The following is a 23,935-nucleotide window of genomic DNA, read 5'->3' on the forward strand; positions in this document are numbered from 1 at the left end:
TTTTAATTTTTAACAACACCTGTCCAAATCCTGACCAAACCTTTTTTTTTTTTATGTACTTTTCATATTTTATGAGTTCCAATTTAATTTCTTTAAATTTCATTTTACCGTATTAAAAAGTGTTATTTTACAGATTTTATATTATAATTTATTCTTTTATTAGTATTATTTTAGCAAATTTCAGATTTTTAATGTCTTTTTTCACACTCTTTCTTTTACAGATGGAGTTTTACAAATTGCATTCTTTTGAAATAGATCCTTTCAGTTCACCTTGTTATCATTCCTTTCTATTGGTCAGCTTTGATGTTAGACACAACCTTATTAAATGAGCGCTTCCGGAGTGAGTGTTTGTATTGTGCATAAATTGAAGAAACAACAGGGACGCTGCTGGTGGCTCTTGTTCGACGTTCCAGAGAAAAAAAAAAGCCCTGCATCTGGCTTAGTAATATCCAGGTCTGCCATGTTGAGGTGAAAGCAACAACCAGCAGACTTGATGCTTTTTACCTCTCATGCGAATTGCTGTCACAGGCAAGCTTTTTGGCAAAATGTCAAGCGAGGGTTTTATGCTTGATTTGAAACATTATGTATTTTAATGAAAAGGATATTTTGTGCCTTTTTTATGAAACTTTCTACATCCACCACTGACTGTAGATAATGTAATGCATCTTTAAAGCCTCTGCAAAGACTTCATTAGCTTTTAAAGAAAAGATGCAGACCTGATCCGGTTAGGCAGCAAAAGGTCACATATTTATATATATATATATAAAATTGGACTTTATTAATCTCACAATGGAGAATTTGACCTCTGCATTTAACCCATCCCCTTGGGGAGCAGTGGACTGCTAATGTGCGGTGCCCAGAGAGCAGTGTGTGGTCTTGCTCAGGGATCCATGGTGCAAGCTGTGGGGATCAAACCGGCTACTTGCAACCTTCTCAGATCACAAGTGCGATGCATTAACCACAAGGGCATCACATATTTTAACTCTGTCAATCTGGTAAATGCATGTGGAGATACTAAATTTACTTTAAGGAACTACAGTAAAGGGTGTGTGAATGTTTGGTTTAATTTTTCTCATGCCAGCGTGCAAGATTGTAAAAACACACTTTGCGACCTCCAGTTGTCGGGTTGAACTGCTTCAGAAACTGCTGTCGCTGCATGCAGGCTGCACGCCGCTCACTCAGAATGACAAACCTCTGTATTGAATGGTTCCCTCCTTAATGACCTTGCACACTTAGGCTTGCGGACTTCCATGCCTCCATAAATTTCTGTTGTTCTCCACCCTTATTGTAAATCTTCATGGCAAGGCCACTAATAGCATATCCTAATAAGATCCAGACAGGCCTCTGTTCTGTGGCCCAGTGATATAATCACATTTTTATTTGATAATCAAATAAAGGGTGGAATGAAATACTTGTGGAGCATTGTGTGGTTTCCCTTGGCTTTCCCCGCCAAACCTGGCAGATCTTCGTCTCTAATCTCCATCCTTAGTTGGGAAAAAGACTGAGCGCTTCCTCTATGATTAGTAACTGCTCTTCATTAGGAGGAGCATTAATCTAACGCTGAGCAGAGATCGTCGGTGGTGGGGAGGCAATGGGGAGGGGGCAAGAGAAAGACATGCGGAAAAAGCGACATCACATAGCCACGAGCTTTAGCTGCGGCGACGCGGGGGATCCCTGTGGAGGAAGAGAACCATCTGCAAGGAGCCCACTGCGTCTTGGCAGCATTCAGCTGGAGCTGAAGATGGGAAAGAGACGGTTCAGGGTTTTTTACGCGGCTGGCAAACGGCCACACAGCTTCTCTCACCAGATCATCAAAATCATCATTTGCTAATGAGTGAATACAGATTCCTCTTCTTATTCCAAGCAATGATTTAAGTATTCATACTTATTAGTTTTCAGTCCTGTTATAAACAGAGTAGAAAAAAACTAAACAAAAGTTCAGATGAAAGAGATATTTACCAGATTTTTCAAATATTGGCTGCATGCAGTAACTAATAAAGGTTTTCATACCCCTTAAACCTGCAAAATGCAAAGATAAGGGTACATCAATCAACCAATTTTATTTCCCAAACATTTGAGCCCATAGATACCAATGCAGCTGACTGGTGGCCCCCTGAAAATGCAAATAATCACTTTACTCCACATTTATACAAATATAAAGTGACATGATTTCATAAATTGTTTAATAATTTTTTTTTTTTTTTTTTATTAAAAAGTGTATTTATCATTCCAAATGTATCTAACTATATTTTTGGAGAATTTACAATTTAATGCCTTATCTGAAGAATACTACTAATTTTTAAATTACACATTTTGTGAAAACTATCTCATGACCCATCCAGGGGTTCTTGGTCCCAATTTTAGGAGCCCCATGCTTAAAAGGCTCAAAATGGTGCATAGTCTATGATTTATTTTTAAGAATTAAAATTTTGATAGGGTTTCCTAGTTTATATTTTCAGGTTATCAGACCAAAACTGTAAAATCCCTATTTCCTCTACTTGGTCTTGATCTTTTTCATAAAATCCATTTAGCTCTTTGCCTGTAATGCGATAAAATGAGATTAAAAAGTTCTGCGAGGAATGAGTACTTTTTAAAAATTATTTTTTATAGAATTTTTATAGCATTTATTCCGTCCTTTTTTTTTTTTTTTTAACAAGTAAAAATAAAAAAATTAATTTAATTTTAATTTTTTTTCACAGCACTCTACAGCAGGGGTCAAGACCCCCAGTGGGATCACAAGACACCAAGTAGGGGGTCAAGATAGTTGTGGAGGAAGTGTGTAATGAAATATGTAAACATGAATGTCGCTTGAAACAAGTAGATATTTCAATGTTTATTTATCTATCTATGTCCTGCAATTGAAATATTAGATTTATAATTATACTGTTAAATAAACCATTAAATAATAAAAAAATACAGTTCAAATTTATAAAATAATACAATGTCATTTGTAGAAGGATAAATATATCTAAAAAAGAGAATAAGTTCACTTTGTAATTATTAATAAATATAGAATGAACTCTCCATAATTTAAACCTTGGTTTCCAATTTTCTGTATGTGGTACAGCATCCATTTTTAGCCCTTAACAATTCACCAAACTGGTGCGTTTTTGTTGTTCTTTTTCTAACTATGATAAGAAAATGATAAGAGAGAATTACAACCTCTTTTAAGAACCTGGGAGACTCATGTTTAGCACCTAATAGGGTGTATTTATAACCTGTATGTGCAACATTTAAAGTGCAATGTTTGCTTCATAGATGTGCTATACATGCATGATTACAATCCTGGCTTTAAATAGAAAAAAAGAACATATGAATATCGTGATAAAAAATATTTAGAGTTAATTTACCATTTAAATAATTTGAAATCTGCACAAATATTTTCAAATAGTATAAGAGTTTGGTTAATTTTTATTGTTATATGCACCTAAACCCTAAGTTATTTTAAATCAAGATTAAAAACAATATTTGTTTAGAGCGACATGCTATCTAAACATTGTTAGTTATAAGTGTCCTGTCCAGCTTTGAATCCATTTTTAAAATGTATTCATATTTCTCACACATAATCATCTCAATTTAAATAATTCACTTTATTCTCTTAAATATATATATATATTCAAAATACAGACTAGGCAATTTTAAATGACTGACTTAGAAAAATCTTTAAACAAAACAATCTAGCATGGTTGAAATTTGTTACCAAAAAGTCTTCATAATTCAAATAATAGATGAAGAAAAGTAAAAATAACACTAGATGTAATGTTTTCTGTCTCTTTACATCCAATAACAAATATCAACATGAAACATACTTTTTGGGGTTATGTTAATACGGCATGCTCCGCATCGTTGATTTTAACACACAGGGCGTCAAAATGAGAGAAGCTGGAAACTTGGCTACTTATGTGTCAGCCAACGATTTCTCTCACATCTCCAGAGTCACAAAAAAAAAAAACACAACTCCTCAGTCTGTTACAGAAAATCTGAATTCAATCAACAAGATGTTATCACTTCTCCCACTCCATTCCAGGACATATTTCACCCCTCTCGCCCCATCCAACTCCCCCCTTCTTCTAATTTCTCCCTCTCTGTTTTTTTGGCCAAAGCATGGGTTATTTTAAAAAGTAATATGCTTCCATATCACTTCTAGGCTATTTCAAGGGATGTTCACACCAACCTGCCCTCTCCCTAAATTGCAAGGACAATTCTGCATATTGTGATGGAGCGATAGAGGCCCGTTCAGACGGGTACCTCGGCACCACTTGAGCCACCAAAGAATGAAAATTGTGGTTATAAGAAAAATAATTCTGGTTGCCGTCTTTCATTTTTTCCCTGCGGTAGCTTCTAATCAACTCGGATGGAGTCCATCAAACTTTGAGCGGCGGTTGCTTAAACAGGATGGTTTGGTTTTCTTCTGTGTGTGTATTCATCTGGAAATATAAATGATCAGAATGCGGTGGTAAGGTGATGCCACTCTGTCATCTCTGAGGTTTGCACACATCTGGATGTTACTGAAATGAAAGCTCTAATCTTATAATGTGTGTTTTTTCATCGTTTTGTGAATGTGCCCAACCCTGACGGCTAAATGGAAGGAAAGGGAAAGAAAACTTTTGGCCAAATGAAGATGATTTTCGAGAACTGTCACTTCTCTGAAAGTGCTTTGAATGAGTTAAGAATCTACTTAACTGCGATGAAAAAAAAAAGAAAAACATGGTGAATGTGAGCCGGCACTTACGAGTGAAAATTTGCAGACTTGAATGTAGAGCCGCGTGACTTCTGCGTCTGTAACTGTGACCTCGAGGCCCGTGCTGTGCTTGTAGCTCTGCAGATAGGCCGTCAGCCAGTCCCTCTGCAGCTCCTGGCTGGGATACAGGCTGTAGTCCACATCAGTCACACCTTCAGTCCGACACACACATGTTCACACACAGTAGGTTACTGTCAATGAATATTTTTTATTTCGTAAGACTAATTGCTACTTCTGTGATTTAATATGAATCTTGGTTTAAATCGAACCTAATAACTCAGCATAAAGGAAATGATCTATCCAGAAGGTTTCAAAGAAGTTGCCAAATTCAAGCAATCTCTTCAAAGATTCAGTAAAAAATGCTTACATCCTTTTCACACATTTTTTGAGCTCCAGTTTGACAACTGTGAGAGAAACAGAGACAAAGATTTCATGGCTTATATATAAAAAAAATGAGATAAAATGAAAAAAAAAAAAAATAGCAGGATCTCATCGAAAGTCAAAAATGTTGGGGGTGATTGTTGTAAGAAAAGAACATGATTTGTAAATGGGAATTTGAACAAAAATTGCATTTAAACTTTGAAGAATTTATAAATCAATGAAATGGTGTCTGTTTTCTCCAGTTTTATTACATTTTTTTTTATTTTGTTTTTTCAAATAATTTTTTTGTATTTTAGATTTACATTTTCTCAGTTTTTTTTTAAATTTGTTTTTCAGATTAAGTTTAACCAATTGCATTCTTTTACAATAGAGTTCTTCAGATGAGATTCTCTTCACTTTAGGCCAACACCACAAACACTCGCTATTGACCAGTACAAGTGTTGTTTCTAACGTCCAGCAGACCAATAGAAACACAGCTTTCTCCTCCCTCCAGGGGAAAGGAAGGATTTCATTAAACTCAATCTGAAAAGGAGAACTTTGATCAAATTATCATTAGAAAAAATAAAATATGAAAAGATTTCATAAAGTAAATATGACAAAATAGTTTCTAGAGTTTCTTTCAAAACCCTTCTTTCAATTAATAAATTTTTCAAAGTCGCATTACTAGATGTAATCTTTTTCAAATTTCAATTTAAAAAAATGTGCTCTTTGCCAAAATTTTGGAACAAAATTCACCCCATATAAATCTTTCCATCCACTGCTAGTAAAAAACATAATTACAGCATTTCGAATCCCTATTTCTTATTATTTTTATTTCAGTACATAGTAAATGCCTACAAAATTAGTTCATTATTGTTCAAAGTGCAGAAATTCATCTCTCTTTTAGCGTTTTTGTACAGGAACAAGAATTAAAAGCTGATTTGAGTTGGTTTTTCTTTAGAGTCTGCAGTCTTAAGGTAAATGGAAGAAGCTGTCTTAGTTCCTATGTCTGTTTGTTTTTTTTTACGATCAGATATATATTAAAATACAGATGAAGTTTGGTGTTTTATAATAGTAGCAGCCTGCTTTTACTCAGCTGGCCGACAGTGATCAGCAGTAGAAATGAGCTGCATTCATTCTGTGCCCTCAGAGAAAAGTGATAACTATGACACTTCCTCTGACATCACATTAAAGGGACTTTAACTTTTTATTTTCCCTTAAATTTAATCCTTCCCCTGACAGATTTAGATTTAAAAAAGTCCTTCAACCAACAATGTATTAGAAAAGAAATAAGAAAGGTATCTTTTAACACATAAAAAATAAAATACAATAATCTTTTTTATACATTCTTATGAAAATGGAAATGTCAAAAACTATTTCTACATCTCTTATTTTTTGATGAAAAAGTCTTCAGTGGCATTCCTCGGAAAGCCCAGGTCAGATTTTTGGATTATTCCCACTGGTATTTTGATGGTTTTTCTGCCGTGATGAGCTTTAAGTCTTCAGAGTTGGAAGGTCTCTCTGCCATCACCCTAACATTCTCCATAGGATTCAGATGAAACCACAGGAAAACTTTAACAAAACAATGAAATGGAGCATGTTGGTAAATTAAAGGATTTCTTTTCTTTTAAATATGATAGGGGTGTGAATAACTTTGTGATTAAATCTACCTTTATACAATTACTATTCTGTATATTTTAATTAAGTTTATTAACTTCTTATTAGCAAATCAGCAAACACTGCTATTATTTCAATGATTTTTAAATCTTGTTGACTCTACATGATTATAAAGAGGATAATAGATTGCATCAGTATTTTTCCTTTAAGCTTTACTTTCTACTCCTGCTGCTATTAGTTTTTCTTTCAACATTCTGTATGTTAATTTTGCCACAACCTGAAAGCCAATGTTTTTTTAACATTTTTGGACAGTTTTATCTTCAAAGATGGCAGGATCATAAAAAAAAAAAACAATGAGGACAGTGGATTCACTCATCGCATGAGTCTGATGACCTGGATGGAAAAAACTGCTCTGACTTACCAGCAAATTCATTGAAGTGATTCCCGATATCAAAAGCCTGGTAGTTGTAATCAGCATACTCGTAGTCGATGAATTTCACTGTGCCTGATGGGGGGGAGGAAAGGGACGGCAGCCGTTACCAGGACAACCTGAGGAACAGCTTCACTGTATGGACAAACACCTCACAACTTATGTGTTTTATTTAAAGTAAACGATCAAAGTACGGTAGCAGAAAGTGTCCTGGGATCAGAAAACATGATCTTTCATCTAGATCAGTGCTTTGTAATGCCAGAAAATGTTCTCTAATATTTTGGAGTAGTAAAATTAAGCAGTTTTTCACCCCATCTTATCTCAAACCAGCATCTAATCTTCTCACCTTCTTGGCTGTTGTATATAATGTTCTTTGTGAGAAGATCGTTGTGGCAGAGGACAATCGGCGAATCCAATGGAGAGAGGTGTATCTTCAGCAACTCCATCTCCATCATCAATGTCTCATAGCTGGGCAATTTGCAGAGAGCCACGGAGCTGAAGGAAGTACGACCAGTTAAAAGCCTGCTCTACAAACATAAACCTCCACATTTATTGGCGTCACTGACAGTTACTTTTCATTAGTCTTGAAATAAATCAGATTTTACGTCAGTATTTTAATCAAACTGTAAAAAGCAAAAAAAAAAAAAATCCAATGTTTATTTTAAACACTCTTATTCAGGGACATCGAAAACTAAGAGAAAATTATTCTTTTTTAACAAAATCAACAGTTTCTATAAAATAAACCACAGTGAAAGATTTATTTTTAAACTGTGCTTCATTTTTTTTTTGGAATGAAACTGAATAATAAATAGTTGCTATTTGGTAATATTTTACTTACAGACACTGTATACATTAAACCTGCATTTAAGTAAGGGGGCCGAGGGGTGCAAACACACTGCAATTATATAAATGTGCAGCTATTACATAAAGTAGTGCGAAGAGAAAATTGGGGCTTGTCAGAACATAAATGAGACTACCATACAATGTTACAAAAAAACACATGCAAAGAAAATCACAAAAAGTGGAGTGATGCAAGGTGCAAACTTGCTTTAAGCACTAAAATACATAAATGACGCAAACACAGACAGAACATACAAAGAACAACTGGTGTAACTGGCAAAAAAAACTGCAATTGAAGAAAAGCTGAAATCTTACTCCACATAATGAAAGTGCTCCAAACCACTAGGGGGAGACAATTATCAACACATATGGGACCAGGAAACATAAACAGGATGCTGACCGGGGCAAATTTGGAGGGAAGAAAGCAGTGCCAGCCAGTGGAGTTTTCTCCAGGGGGCTATGAATTAAAAATAGACTTATACTAAGTTATTACACCAGTATATTTATATGAATTCCAACAACAAAAAACATTATGAAAAAACACTTTATAAAACAAAACATAATTTAAAGTACGGGTTTACTTTCTGTACATAAATCTTGCCCTTCTGAGGCTTTGTCAAGGCAAAGCTGTGTTTTGCATGGTCCTATATTGTATCACAATCCTAAAAAAAATTATGTACCAGTTTAATTATGACGAAGCTATGAGTCAGCAATATATTTTTAATATATAAAAACTATTTATTTTCTGAGAATGGGTTTAGTTAAAAGCAACTATGCAAATTAACAAACATGTAGAAAAAGTACACTATATTATATTATTTTCCATGTTAATCCCAGAGTGTTGATGCTTCTTTCTCTTTCCTAAAAAGTGCTTTAAATCAGTCCTACCTGTCCTTATCCATATACTTCTGTATTGCAGAGGAGCCACTGCGCATGTACAACTTCTAATGAGGGCAAACATTTTTCCTCCCTAGGGCAGAAATACATCAATCCAATGAAAAATGAAATGAAGCTTTACTCGTCATTAAAGATTAAATATTTATCTTGCACATCTAAGAAATATATAATAATATATTTACAAATATATATTTTGATTTATAATTTAATTGTAATTTGTTTTTTCATGTCTTAATCAAGATCATGGGCTGGTGGGGCGACGCCCTAGCGCCCTCTATTAGCCAGCCGCCACTGGAAGAAAGGACACCTTTATTAAATTAAACCCTTAATCTCTTAGCATCCTGATGATCCTTACTAAAGATTCGAGCCCCTCTGTTACCCACGATTAACTAGCAGCTTTACTTAGCTTTTAGTTGTTTGTTTTTAGTACTTGCTGCATTTTTACTTCCCATGTGTTTTTTTGTGTGTTTGTGTGCGTTAGCATCATTTATTTGTTTGCAGCACACTTTGTATTTGGGTTTCAGTTTGTTGCTCTCAATTTTCTGTGACTGCAGAATTTTTTCCTTGGTATGTGTTTTGTGTGGTTGTTTAAGTCTATTTTTGTGTTTGGACACTTTTTTTGTGTGTTTGGACACTTTTTCTATTTGACGCACATTTATGCATTTGCGGTGTGTTTGCACCTCTGGGCCACCATACAGAACTGAGTCGGTCATCAAAAGGCAGGAAATTACCAGAAATCGGTTCTGTCTTGGTTCTTTTAATATCTGAAGTCAAAATATCTACAGTCAAGCAGGCAAGAAGAAGGCTTCACACATCTGTACTTCATTCAGGACTCGAGAGAGAATTTCAGGAGACAACATGACGGTGAAAAAAGTTAGGTGTTTTAGTTTCGTGGATGGATGGACTGACAGAAGAATGCTCTGTGTCTCTAACATTAAGTTTTTTTTAAGTTGTATTTTCTTTTATTTTGGTTCAAAGTGGAAGATTGGCAAAAATTAACAGGCTGGATTTTTTAAAAAGATATCTCGAGCATGGGTGGTTCTAGGCAGGGGCCGATGTTGGCCTCTGTATTTAACACATGATACTTGCTGCACTTCTAATAAGCTAATACCGAGATGCGCTGGCACAGAAATCAAAGGTGATTCTGATAGTTTTTTAAATTTTCATCTTTACAGTTTTATTTTGATGATGATTTAAAAATTAACTTGTTACATTTTTAGCTTCATGCACATTGAGATATGATCACAGTTTGCTTTATCTGAGGATTCCAGAGCAGTAAATGTCTCTTTGGTTCACTTAATATTCTAAACAAGAAACTATTGTCCTGTTTTTTGTATCATTAATTTATAATAAGTGAACCAAAAAACCATTTAGTCAACAACTGTTATCAGTCCAGGGTGCAGCAATTTCAGACAACATCCCAGCTGCTATAAGAGCGCCTACTGCATTCAATTCATTTACAACAAATTGTAAAAGAAGGCTTAAAGCGAACCAGATCTGTGACCACTAATGTCAGATATCATTATCCTGTGCAGTGTAATCTTCCACTGTCTTTAATTCTATTGTCCACTGTTTTTATTTTATTAGTTTTTTTCTTTTCTTTCTTTCTTTATTAACTAATTGATATATTACTCTCTTGTGTCTGATTGTTTGTTAATTTCTTGCTTTTTCTTATTGACTTACCAGATACAGATGTAAAGTAGCCATCAGACTATGCAATATTTACATGGAAATTTTCTTGAACTGTTAAATAAATAAATATATATTGAAACATTTTATTTAGTGAAAAACAAAACAAAAAACTGGCCCCACACTGGTAAATTTGTTGTAGAACTTGCCACTGAGCTAGAGGTTGGAATATTGTAGCACAGTCTCTAATTGTGTCATTTATGGTTCTAGGAACCATTTATCTAATGTAAAAACCCCTTAAATAAAGAAAAAAATCCTAAATTAAGCTTCCCTGTGGAAAGTTACTAAATGGTGACCAATTTGTTAAGAAAAAAAAACTCAAACACCAGCCCAGATGTCTTAAACTCTCCACAGGAAGAAACTGTTTGTAAACCAGCGAGCTGCAGTGAGAGATCACATATTTAGTTTTTCCTTCTGTTAATCACTATATCCTCCAAAGTTGGGGCTAAATCCACCTGGAAGAATTGGGACGCAAACATCCACCTAGCTAATTCATCTTTTATTTGCAGACCCTCTGTCTGCCCCGGTAAGACAGTGCTTCCAACAGTGTTATTTAAACAGCACCTATTTATCTGAAGGGGAACAAACAGACACTGAGGTATTATACACACTTATGGGCCTGATTTAGTGAGGCCTGCATGGAACGCAATAAAAGAGGCTTGTTTTGTTTATGATGGTGACACTGAGGCTCTGCTTTTCTACACAAGTCCACCTACACATGCATAACAAGTCCAGTATTCTCTCCCTGAAGTCCTGTTAGGCTTTCTGTCTTCAGATTGCCAGTAAATCAAGGATAGGTTGACAGTCTGTACTTGATGTCTTTGCTCCACTTTTAATCCATCTATTGATTTTAATGCTTTTAAACAAATTTAGAAGATACTTTTATTCACTTTTTGATCTTTCATAATCATCCTTTTCTTCTGCACTCCATTTCTATTAGCTTCAAGTTCAAAATCAAACATCTTATCACATTAAACTTGCCCATGACATTTCAGTCACTGAGAACCAAACCCCTTCTAACACTTTAGATTCATCTGTATCGTCTCTAATATGAAGCGAAGCCGTCGTTTGAATGGTGAATCACCCTGATTCCTTTTCAGCTCATCCATTTCTCCAAACTAACCAAGTGACTTTTGTCCCAGGGAGGCTGCGAATAGTCGGAGTGAAAAGCCAAATGAAAGACTTGCATTGACTTTAAAAAGGAAACCTGACGTCTTGCCATCAGATCTTTTCCTCTCCTTTCTGTCCTTTTCATGAGATGGAGCACGTCAAGTACGTTCGCCTCCTGCTCCCTGTCAAGTCTCTGTAAAGTAATTAGTGGAATTTCCTCCTCTGGCGCTTCATTATCAGAGCGCCTTATTTACATATGATTTCAAACAGAAACTATGAACTGGGGATTTTTGTTCCTTTTTTTTTGTGGTTTCAGGCAAAGTGTGGGAGGAAAAATGGGTGACCCAGCAGGGGGCCTTTGGGAAAAAAAGAGGTTGCACTCATGCTCTCCATTGCTTTTCTTTCTTTCCTTTCCCATCTCTGACTTCCAGTACGCTCCCTCTCTCTCCCTCTGAACCAGGCAGCTGCTGCAGCCTCCTTCACTCTCCTGCATCCCCCTCCTCCTCTTCCTCCGTCTGTCTCCCCCTTTCCACACAGCGGGTGGCTTGAGAGCTGAAGACCTCCTCTGCAGGTGCAGCTCCTTCCTGTGCTCCCTTTGCCTTTTCCTTTTACTGACTCCTCTGAAGACCACATTCATATCTGCATTTGGATACACTCTCGAGTACCAAAAGTTCCTCTAATGCAAATTTAAGAACCTTTTTTTCCTGCTATCTTTCAGCCTCTGTCTCATATCTCTCTGCCTGAAGAGGCCAGTGATTGCCCAAACAGACACACACTCCAGTTTTAAATGCAAATGATCCTAGAAAAAATATCTACTTTCCTTGCATGTTCACCTTTAATGCCGTCTCCACTTATAGTAATTTTCCAACACTCTTTGGGTTTACATCCTAATTATTTCACGTTTTCCAGATCTTTTGGAATTGCTCTGAATGTCTCTGCTGGTGAGCAGCACTGAAGCTGTGTAAAGTCATGCAAATGTGTCACAATACAGCACCATCTATTGGGCCTCTTCATGTGGTGCAGTTTACTCTGACATGACCATACCGCCATACTGCTATATGTTAAAGCTCAAGACACTATTTTAAAATATAAAAAAAAAAGAGTTATTGAGAGTTGCTAGTTTGATATAAAGTGTTCAAACTTCTTAAACTTACTCACATTTTGCCAAATCTCAACCTTAATGCAAAGTTAAAACCTGGAATAAAAAAGGGTTCTTAAACCAGCAAAAAAGAATAATAAAAACTATATTTTACGGTGGTTTCTACTGGGCCTTGTGTGCAGATTTGAGCCTTGGTGGAGGGGGTTCTTATTTACTGTTAACTATGACGACTTCCCCTCTGGAGTGGCTCCCTTCCTGCCACTTTCTATATAAAAGCCAGACTAATGCACTGCTCTACTAAGATCCCTACCGGAGTATGGAGTGAATTTTGTTTCATTATTGTTGCAAGCAATGAACAGGTTTTGTAAATGAAAAAAAAAAAATTAAAATCAAGAAATTAACTAGGACAAAAACGAATAAAAAAAGTTTTTAAGGATAACTTTAAAGTTTTCACAGAATTAATTCATTTAAAAATTACTTTAAATGTATTTTTTTATAAAACTTTTTTATATTTTATTATATATATTTATTTGACTAAAAGGGGGAGTGTTGGCCTAGTGGTTAGAGCAGTTGGCTTGTGCTCTGAGAAGGTTGCAAGTACCTGGATCAATTCCCACAAACTGCCACTCAGACTGTCACTCAAAACCCTTAACTGCACACTGCTCCCTGAGTGCCACACATTGGCAGCCCACTGCTCCCCAAGGGGATGGGTTAAATGCAGAGAGTTAATTTCCCATTTTGGGACCAAAAAGGGATTTACTTAGTTTTTTTTTTTTTTTTTTTTTTTTTTTTATTAAAAAACCCAACTGTGGCATTGATTTTTGAACATTTGACTATTGTGAACAGGGCTAAGATTGAAGCCACCTGGTGCCACACTATAATCAGAGATTTAACTCAAAACACCTACAAAGATCTTTAAGTGTCTCAAAGTCTAGTCTTGTAGGCTACACAATGATGAATGAAGACTGACCAGTGACTCCCTGCACAAGTAGGGCAAAACACAAAAGGTCATTACTAAAGAGGCTAGCAGTTCACAGAACTCTGTGTCTAAGTAGATGAATAGAGGAGGGAAAGAAAAGATTTGGCAGAAGAAAAAGGTGTACATGCAACAGGAATAACCATCCCTGGAGAGGATGGTGAAACAAGACCCATTCAAAAATGCGGGCGAAATTCTCAAAGAGTCGGTGGTTTAGGGACCACCACCCACAGAATTATGAAAGACATGAGTTTCAGCAGTCAGATTCCTTATGTCATGCCAATCTTGAACAAGAGCGTCAGCAACATCTCACTGGGACTAAAGGTAAAAGGATCATCCTGCTGTTGTGTGTTCCAAAGCAATATTCTGAGATAAAAGTAAACTTTGCATTTTCTTTGGGAACAAGGTCCCAGAGTCTGGAGGAAGAGAGGAGAGATGCACACTGGAAAAACTATCTACACATAAGTCAACATTTCTTAGATTAAGTGTATTTACCCTTAATTTGAATAGGTAAATGAGATAGTCTGCCAATGGAATGAGTCTTTTTACTCTTAAAATAAGATAATTAGATAATATGCACTTGAAATGAGACAATGTAATTGTGTTTTCTTATTTTAATTGTAAATTGTCTTGCTTCATTGGCAAGATGTCTCTTTAACCTCTTCTATCCAAGAACAATGCACTTATTTTAAGAAAAAAATGACTTCGATTAAATTTTTTTCCCAGAGCAGAATCCACGTTGTTTGAGGTACAACTTAGACTTTCAACAGTCAGTAATGGTTTGGTGTGCCATTTCATCTGCTTGTTTTGGCCAATGTGTTTTCTGAGGTCATAGGCCATTCATTAGGAAGTTCTAGAGAACTTCATACTCCCTTCTGAGCAACTTTATGGAGATGCAGATTTCCTTTTCCAAATGGAAGAGCTACCAGGATCTGGTTTGAGGACCATAGTATCCCTGTTCTTAATTGAACAGTAAACTCACCCAACCTGAATAAGATCTTCATTTTGTGAAGAGGAAGATGCAATACGCCAAACCTAAAAATGAAGACGAGCTGAAGCTTCTATTATCAGAGCTAATTGGGCTCTCAGAAGACCTTAGCAGCCTTAACAGGCTGATCGACTCCATACCGCATCGCTGCAGAAATCAAGTACTCATACTTTTCAGTTGGTCAACATTTCTAGAGTTCAATTCAGTGTATTTTTTTATAATGCCATTTTACAACATGTCATCTCAAGGCACTTTACAGAGACAATTCTGTCAGATTGGTAAAAAAACAAACAAAACAAGTGTCTTATCTAAGGAAAACCAGCTGATTGCATTGACTCATTGACGTCGACAGGAAATCTCTCACACTGAAATCCTTTTTTGCTAATGGTCTTGAGTAAATTAAATATTCTGAAAAACTGAGTTCAAATTTGTTTTCTATCAGATGTCAGTTATAACCATTAGCATCAAAATAATTAGATAGTTGAAAGATATCAGTCTGTGTGTATTGTGTAAGAAATAAAAGTTTCACGCTTTTAACAGAAAAACTAAACAAAAAAAATGTTTTAATGTTATTATGATCTTATAATCTTATGATCAGCACATATAAAATCCTTGTGAAATACATAAGATTTTAGCAATGGAAAAATTTCAATGGCTAATTTGTATTTTCAGTTGTACCATTAATGTATCACACCTTTCACTCCCATATAAACCACCTTTCTGAAACAACAAGCTCTCCCAATGTTAGTTTGCATGGACTTCTGGCTCCCTGGCTGTGAACACAAACAAGGCTGAACGTTTGACCGATAAGGGGGAGCTCAGCAGGAGGCTCATGGCCGAGCGGATGTTTCTTTGTAGTGTCTGGAGGGCCTCTCTCACCCAGCACCTCCTGACCTCTGTCAGAGATAATGCGAAGCCACTGCTGTTAAGGACGCTCCCCCGCCTCAGCTGTTTGACCAATGGCAGCTCAGCATTATGTAAAAAATGGAGAGAAAAAACGCGAAACAAAAGTTGATTGGAAACTTTTTAGCAGGTTTGAATAATGTGAGAACTTGTGAGGCTATGCGTAAAGGATAAAATTGGTGACTGGTTTCTGTCCAAAGAGAAACCAGCTGCAGCCATTAAGGAGCCCAAACGTCTCCAACTCTATAGGCTGGTGTCTAAAACATTCCTTCTTTAGTAAGGCTAATGACTGAAAGCTTGTTTTTAACTGTTAAAAATGTGCTTTTATGCTTTTTTACATCAGAAACACAAAATCAATTACACTATGTCACTTTTTATTAAGTAGAGATATACATTTAAACAAAAAACTGTATATAAAGTGTATGAAGTTGATTCAGAAGTGCACAAAAACACCTTTAAGAGCCAAAATAAAAAAAAATCTGTTATTTTCTCTTTGAATGTCTCTTATATTGAAGGAATTTTAGTCGCGCTCTTCTGTATAATATAGCTCATATTTAATTAGGAATTATGCTGGTGAACATTCTGAGTCATCCAGGTTATAGTAATTCCAAAAAAGTAAAAAAACAAAACCCAAAGCACTGGACTTTGTTTTTCCAAGTTTGAAGATGTTTCGCTTCCCATCCAAGAAGCTTTTTCAATTCAAAATGACAGACTTAGCGTTGAGTTCCAAGCCTTATAGAGTAGCACAACAAAGCCTTTTCTTAGCTTAGAAAACATGCAAATTGAACCAGTTGAAGTTCAAATCTATAAAGCTTGGAGCTCAATGCTAATTCAGACATTTTGAATTGAAAAAAAGGGAAACTTCTTCAAACTTGGAAAACAATTCCAGTTTTCTTGGGGTTTTTTTCAATTGAACAACCTTTTCAAAGTCAGACCACAGCTTTTTAATTTTAAGGACACTGTGTGACATTTATAATGAGGAAAAACCAAGTATTGCTTTAATAAATGCATCCTCAAAGTCTAAAAACATCACATCAGCAATGAAAGCGTTATTACAGTTTAAAATGAGTATTTTATGAAAATGTATGTGAAAGTGCATGCAATGGCAGACATCATGTTGGGTCATCATTTGGTAGCTGAAAGAGGATAAACCTGCCAGTTTTACACATTTTACCTGCAAAACCTGAAAACATGTCAGTTCAATTTCAATTCAATTCAGTCTATTTATATAGCGCCAATTCACAACACAAGTCATCTCAAGGCACTTTACAAATTCAACCAGATCATACAGTCAGTGGAGCAGAAGTTTAGAACAAGCAAACAGACTGTAGACCGTTTTTTCCTTCTACTTTCTGTTATAATGGAGAAACATCCATACTCTATGTCCAGTGAGAGGCAAGGGAAACAAACCGAAAAAAGACAAAAGAGTTAAGGAATTAAGGCTTTTATCAGGTGGAAAACACTTGATAAAATGAACACGGAGGTTTTGGGCGAATTAGTTTTTTTGCCGTTCTGTTAGAAACAGGGCACCATAGTCCCACAGCTAGTCTGTCGCTATTAGAGACAGCTGGCTTTTATTTTAGCCGACACAGGATGAGCTCTGATGCAACAGTTATCAGCTGCTGCTGTTCTTTACTGAAGTTAGACCAGCTAACACATGTAGGATTCTTTCAGTCATGTTTTTATAGAAATGCTTCATGTGTCCCATTTAAATATGAGAGAGTAATGAGGGCTAATGTGTTCCTCTCCATTCAAAAAGAGTCTTTCTCCATGATTTGCATGGTAGGTCTCAGACGGCGGACGGGAGACACCAGTCTGTTGTTTGTAATTCATATACAGCACCACTAGATGGGGATAAATCCGACACACTGCCCCTTTAATCTGTTTTACATGATTTTAATAGGCTGGGCAAGAAAAACTCTAAAGGAAATGGTGTATTTTTTGTTTTTTTTAAAGAAATCCGTTCCCAGGTCACTCGAGTTCCGTCTGACTTTTTTTTTTCTCATGTCACATTGATTGCAGTCTGTAGAGAGGGGCCTATGTTATGCATAGTGATGCAGATCACGATCTCTGCAGATTTTTAATTCTTTTTATTTCACTTCTGTCTCTGTGCTTTCCCAATAGAATTATTATTATTATTAATAGATTATTAAAAACAGGCGGCGCTGCTAACAAGCAAAGCCCCATTTTATGACTAGCATGCTCTAAAACCACAAAAAAAAAAAAGAATTTTGATATATGCAAAATATACAGTAATAGTAACTATGGGTTAAAGGATTATATAGTGTAGTGGATGAAGCAGTAAAGGGGATTCTCAGAGAGCGATCTGTGAAGAAAGGGGAGAGTGATAAGCTGCTTGTGTCCTTTGTTTTGTGTTTTTCGAGGCTCAGATAGGATCACTGTTTTATTTTATGCTTTTTTTGTCTTTCTGAACTCCTACAGTATGATGGGAGGAATATTTTCTGATAGAGATGTTTAAGTGATTGCTTATGCCAGAGTCTGTCCAAATGGGGCAAACTTTTCTGTTTATTCTTGTGATTGAAAGATTTTATTTTATATTTCCCCTAAAGTGGAAGTTACTTTGAAACCGAATTTCTCTCAGACCAATCAAGCTGACCTTGTAACTCTGCAAAGTTCCACTAACATAGACCTAGGATCTATCTATCTGCAAACCCCCATTGAAAATCATGTCAGGTGTTTTTTATCCACATTGACTCCCAATGAGCGCTAAACGCCAAGTCCGTATGACACAAATTTCTCTGAGATCAGATGCAAAATGGTGTTCAGTGTGTTTAGGGCTTGATAGTTTGGTGTTTAAAAAGGTCTTTATGGTTAATTCAGTCAATAAAATGTATTCAGGTATTCTAGTGACCAGATTTGTTCTGAATTTGTTTTTATTTTTAGGCATCTCAAGCTAACATCTACACCTTAGTGTCATCCAGCTAAATGACTTTGTTCCAGAAAGCAAATATGCTTATTGAAGGCCTCATCCAAAACAAGCAGTTCATGTTAAGTCATCTTACATCCATATTGTCATAAAGATGAACATTTTCCCTCTAGAGGGGAGGTCTTCAACAGGGGGTCCGCAAAACCCCTAGGAGATCCACAGAGGTACTGCATGGCGGTCGTGAAGGATTTGCTTGATTAGACTTCTTTTTTTATATTCCCCTTGCAATTCTTCTACTAATTGAAATGTCTTTAAATCCACATTAACATGAATTTAACACACGGTAGTAACCAGATAAATGGAGGCAGATGTCTTTCAGGAGCTCTTTCAAGCTGGGCACCGTTTCTTTCACAACAACTGTCCCATCAACGAGGAATTAGAATCAGAAACACTTTAATAATCCCAGGGCTGTAAATCCAGCTGTAATAGATTGACTATAGGACCAGTTTGATATATCACAATTTTATACAATATATAGGGGGTCCCCGCTCCATCTCGCCATCAGTTTTGGGGTCCTTAGCATGGAAAACGTTGAAGACCCTTGCTCTAGAGTTTTAGATTGATTTGACCTTCGCAGTGAGGGGAATATCTAGCCCCTATGGCTTATAATAACTTGGAAATTATCTGTTAATCTTTTCATCTACTCTCTCCATCTACAGACCTTTGGTAAAAGCATCTCTGGTAGGAGGATGGAAGGTGGGATACACCCTGGACATGTTGCCAGTTTAATAAAAAAAAACAGAAAGTTTTAAATGTTTCCTGAAATGTAAAGCATTTCAATAGAAAAAAATGTTTTTTTTTTCATCTCTGCATGTCTAAGTTCCTCATGAAGACTATACATTTGGTCATGCTAGCCTCTACAGCCACTCCCAGCTGACTGTGGGGGGTAACATGAAAATCAGTCTTCATGTATTTTTTATTTCTATTTTTTACCACTCAAGGTAATTTTTCATGTGGTTCCTTCTTTACCTTTTTGTGCATGTCTGCTCAGTTGGGGTCCTGGGGATGCTGCTCTTCACCAGAGAAAGAAAATGAGACATCTTGGTCCAGAGCAAAGGCTGCGTAGGCCTGCCCCGTTTTGGCTGAATCGAGTGGATTTTTCCCATCTCGGCTGCGATCAATCTGCCGAGAGAAAAAAAAAACATTTTCTCCAATGACCCTGGGCGGTACTGTTATTGCACAAACAAGCATTATCAGAGCAGAAACACAACTCCCTTTCCATTTAGCTTTCTTATCTTGTTCTTTTTAAAATAATGGCCCTCCTTGTCTATGTGACCTTTCAACTGCTTGATTTTTTTTTTTTTTTTTTTGTTCTTAAGCCATCTTAGCCGTGACATGGAGTTTCCTGGGAACCCGCCAGAGATGGTACTGTGCAGAGTGAGATGATTGATCTGTTTCGTGGCCCTGGCTGTTTAGCCTTGGCTGGCTACAATCCTGTGAGTGATGGAGTTGGCCTGTTACTGTATGCAGGACGGGAATGAAATGAACCATGAAAGAAAAAACGTGAAAGGTGATTAAAGTGATATTGAAAGCAAATATCATCAGTAAAAAAAATAAAAATTAAAAAACTAAAGTAACAAATTAACTAAATGCTTCTTTAAATGACAGTAAACTATTTTCTTACAATTAACAGAATAGTTTCAAATGACATGTTCAAAGCGTAGGGTAACATTAATGGTTTCTATCTAATAAATGATGTAGAATCTTTCCAATAAAAGTACTTACATTTTGTTAACAGAATTTATTACCTTAAAACTTTTACTGAGGGTTTGAAAATGTTTATTTGTTACTATTATTTCAATATTTCTTTTTTCAGTTGAGCTTCTATCAACTTAGTTCTAGTAACAACTTAGTCTTTTCATACTTTATTTGAATTCCATGTGCAGGATTCAAAAAATATCTTTTATCCCTGAACTTCTGTAATAGGGCTGGGTGATTAATCCATTTTTATCATTTAATCAAATTTTCTGTTTATAAAGATTTAAGTTTTAGAAAACCTATATATTTTTCCAGGAATACACCTCTGGCTTCCATAGGGTTCAATAGTTCATAACTTTTTGTTCTTAAATGTTTACCCATAACTGACTACAGTTCTGAGCTGCTGAGTTGGGCAGTTGATAGCACTGCTGCCTTGTAGGAAGAAGGTTGCAGGTTCGATTTCCAGCCCGGGGTCTTTCTGCATGGTGTTTGCATGTTTTCCATGTGCATGCATGGGTTCTCTGCAGGTACTCCTGCTTCCTCCCAAAGTCTAAAAACACCACTGTAAGTTTAACTGGCCTCTCTAAATATTCCTTACTGTAGGTGTGAATGTGTGCGTGGTTTGTGCTGTTTGTCTCTGTGTTTGATAAAGCGTGTCAGAAAATGGATGGACGATTCAGTTGTAGTTATTCTTTAGGTTTTTCTCCTTTTAGTTAGCTTTATTCATTTTAGTCTTCCAAAATGCTTTCACAATATGAGATTTTAAGTTAAATCTTCTTATGCAGGTGGAAGCAGACTTCTAGCAGTTACTCTGTGTACCCTCTGTGTTGTTTATCATGCAGTTTTTTTTGTTGTTGTTTTTTTTCTGTTTTCTCTCCTTTCTATCTATCTCCCTTTCTCGACTCTGTGTTCATTGCGTATGATTTTTAATCCCTAAATCATTTTGAGGAAAGTCTCATGTAAAAGTAACAATGGCAACAACCATAATGGTCTACTTGTGAAAGCATATCTTTTATCTAGCACTTGGAGATAAATCCCCAGTACTATATTGTCAAAAAAGACACAAAAATAAATAAATAAATCTCGCTTTTCCACTTGGAGGTAATAGTATGTTTTTGATGTTTACACATTCAGACACAAGTTTGACTTATTGACTCAGTGAGACTCAATCTGAAGAATTTGTGAGAAAGTTTAGATATATTCCACTTCCTTTTTTATTTTTTTCACTTTATTGTGTTGATATTGTGGTTATACACTGTATACTGGGAGGATGAGACAATTAAAAGAAAAGCAAGGTCAAAATCTTGTCACAGGGTTGATGTAGTTGTTGTATTTTTTTGTCCTTGAAAAATACAGTTAAGCTCTAAAATCATTCCTGAGTCTGATAGATTTAGATTCAAATATTCTTTCATTCAACCCACAAGATTTTTTTCTGACAAGAAATGAGACAGACGTCTTTCAGAAAAGAAAATGTAAAAAGAGTACATTTTGAAAAATAAAATCTACCTCTTTATTTACTTTTTAGGAGATTTGTGTCATTTAGGTTTTAATTAATTATTCCACTAATAAACAATGTAAATTATTGGTTATACAGAAATACAACTCTTTTTACTGTATAAGAATCTTCTTGATGTCCTTAAAAAAATAGACCTTCAGGTTTGTGGCCTCTATATACATAACATTTTCCCCTTCAGCTCAATTAACTATTTAGCGTGATGAAATAAAGGGGAAAGAAACTAATTTTAACTAATTTTCTCCATGTCTCCAGAGGCGCAACTGGCTGACCAGATTTCTACTACAACACAACATTGATGTTATTTGTTACCTAAAATCAGGGCAGGAATATTGATAAAAGGGCAAAGGATGGATTACGATTAACAGGCGGATTGAAAGAAGGAATGGAACTTGAAGTAACAGCGACACAACCATGGAGAGCCATCACAGTGAGGATAGTCTGTGGGGGAGTGGGTGTATAAGTTGGAGGATATCTCTCCACCAGTGGTGTCAAAAGTACACACATTTGTTAATTAAGTAGAAGTATAGATACTGCAGTTTAAAAACACTCTGGTAAAACAAGACAGAGTAAGCTACTTTTGTAAGTTTTTCTGGGTTACTTCACAATATTGGTAAAGCCAACTCTTAAACTGATTCAAGATCAAATGTAGTGCACTTTTTTAATTATACTAAAATGTGGGGAGTAAATTTGGTTCCTTTTATTGTTGTTGCAAACAGCAAACACATTTTTTAGATGGAAATTTAAAGAAAACATGTAATCCAGACTTGGAACATCCTCATCAAAAAAGGTTTTGAGAGTAACTTTGCTGTTTTAACAGATTACATTTTTTATGTTCACATTTTTGTTTATTTTATTTCTACAGATTTTATTTTGTAGAATCGTATTTCTTCAAATGTCTCGTTTTCAGATTGAGCTTCAAAAACTTTCAAATAGTATTTTTACAGATCACGCTTTCTTCACTTCAAGCCCAATAAAAACGCTTTTGCATTACACGCATATGCATATGCATGCGCATGCGTATTTGCATACACGTATGCATATGCATATGCATACATGCATCCGCATATGCATATGCATACATTGTCCAATACAAATGTAATTGCTAACATCCGACAGGCTAATAGAAATCTTCCTTTCTTACTCCAGTGGAAAGCCCGCTCCCAGAAATAAAAAGAATGTGATCTGTTAAATGCAATTTCAAATGAATGCAATGCTCGAAATTTAAGAAAAACAACAACACATTTCTGAAAATGTAAAATCTGTATTAAAAAGATAATAAACTTTGAAAAAATGAAATATTGGCAATACTAAATTTGAAAAAGATTAAAACAAAATCTGAAAACACCAAAGTTACACATTAAAAGAAAAAAAAAAATGATTCAGATTTTCAGTTCAGTTTCAAATCTGGATTGTATTTTTTTTCATATTTCCATTTAAAAATGTGTTTTTCAGACTCTTTACAAAGACTATTTAATTAGATCATGGTTTAAAGTTTTACAAAAAACTAAATCTGCAGAGGCTGACTGAGGGTTTGAGAAGACAAAAGCAGACACACAAAAGGAACATAGAAGCACTGATCAATAAATAACTTCTATGTTATAAAAGGTAATGGTAAACTAGCTCCACAGGGGGCTCTGACTAGGAAAGAAATGGTTAACTACATAAGATATGAGTCGGTTTTTATTGAAAAGGTGACATAAGCCCTGCTTAGACTACCCTCTGAAAACCAATCCGTGCCGAGCTTGGATCAGTTAACCTTGCCAAGCTCGGTTCCTTACGACCATTTACACACCGGGTTAGCACGGTTCCTCGCCTCCTACTGACGATCTATGGTACTACTGCCTTCTTGAGGTAAACAACCAAATCAACATGGCAGCACCCGTAACATTCAAGAAGTTTGCGGAGTGTCAGGCGAAGAAGGCGGCCTTTGATGAATTTACTTGATCGAGTTGGCTTTTGGGAAGTGCATACAACAAACAATTACGGTGGCCCTGAAGTGCAAACTGCAACTACAAATCTAAAAGCACAACTACATTAAGGAAATCGCAACTACATAAAGCAAAGTGCAACTACATTAAGAAAAACAAAACTACATAAAGCAAAGTGCAACTACATTAAGAAAAA

General features: G+C 35.8%; 1 protein-coding gene across 1 annotated transcript in view; it reads right to left on the reverse strand.

Moving 5' to 3' along the window:
• LOC107090886 (ethanolamine kinase 1-like) overlaps positions 1-23,935 on the reverse strand; it is a 49,025-nt gene that overhangs the window by 11,904 nt on the left and 13,186 nt on the right. The window contains exons 3-6 of the mRNA XM_015384496.1: positions 19,567-19,719; positions 7,495-7,643; positions 7,140-7,223; positions 4,733-4,893 (exon numbers count right to left, since the gene is read on the reverse strand). Coding sequence (XP_015239982.1) covers positions 4,733-4,893; positions 7,140-7,223; positions 7,495-7,643; positions 19,567-19,719 — 547 coding nt within the window. The remainder of the gene's footprint in view (positions 1-4,732; positions 4,894-7,139; positions 7,224-7,494; positions 7,644-19,566; positions 19,720-23,935) is intronic.

The sequence above is a fragment of the Cyprinodon variegatus genome, unplaced genomic scaffold, assembly GCF_000732505.1.
Source record: "Cyprinodon variegatus isolate N-32 unplaced genomic scaffold, C_variegatus-1.0 Scaffold314, whole genome shotgun sequence".
NCBI classification, from domain to species: Eukaryota; Metazoa; Chordata; class Actinopteri; order Cyprinodontiformes; family Cyprinodontidae; genus Cyprinodon; species Cyprinodon variegatus.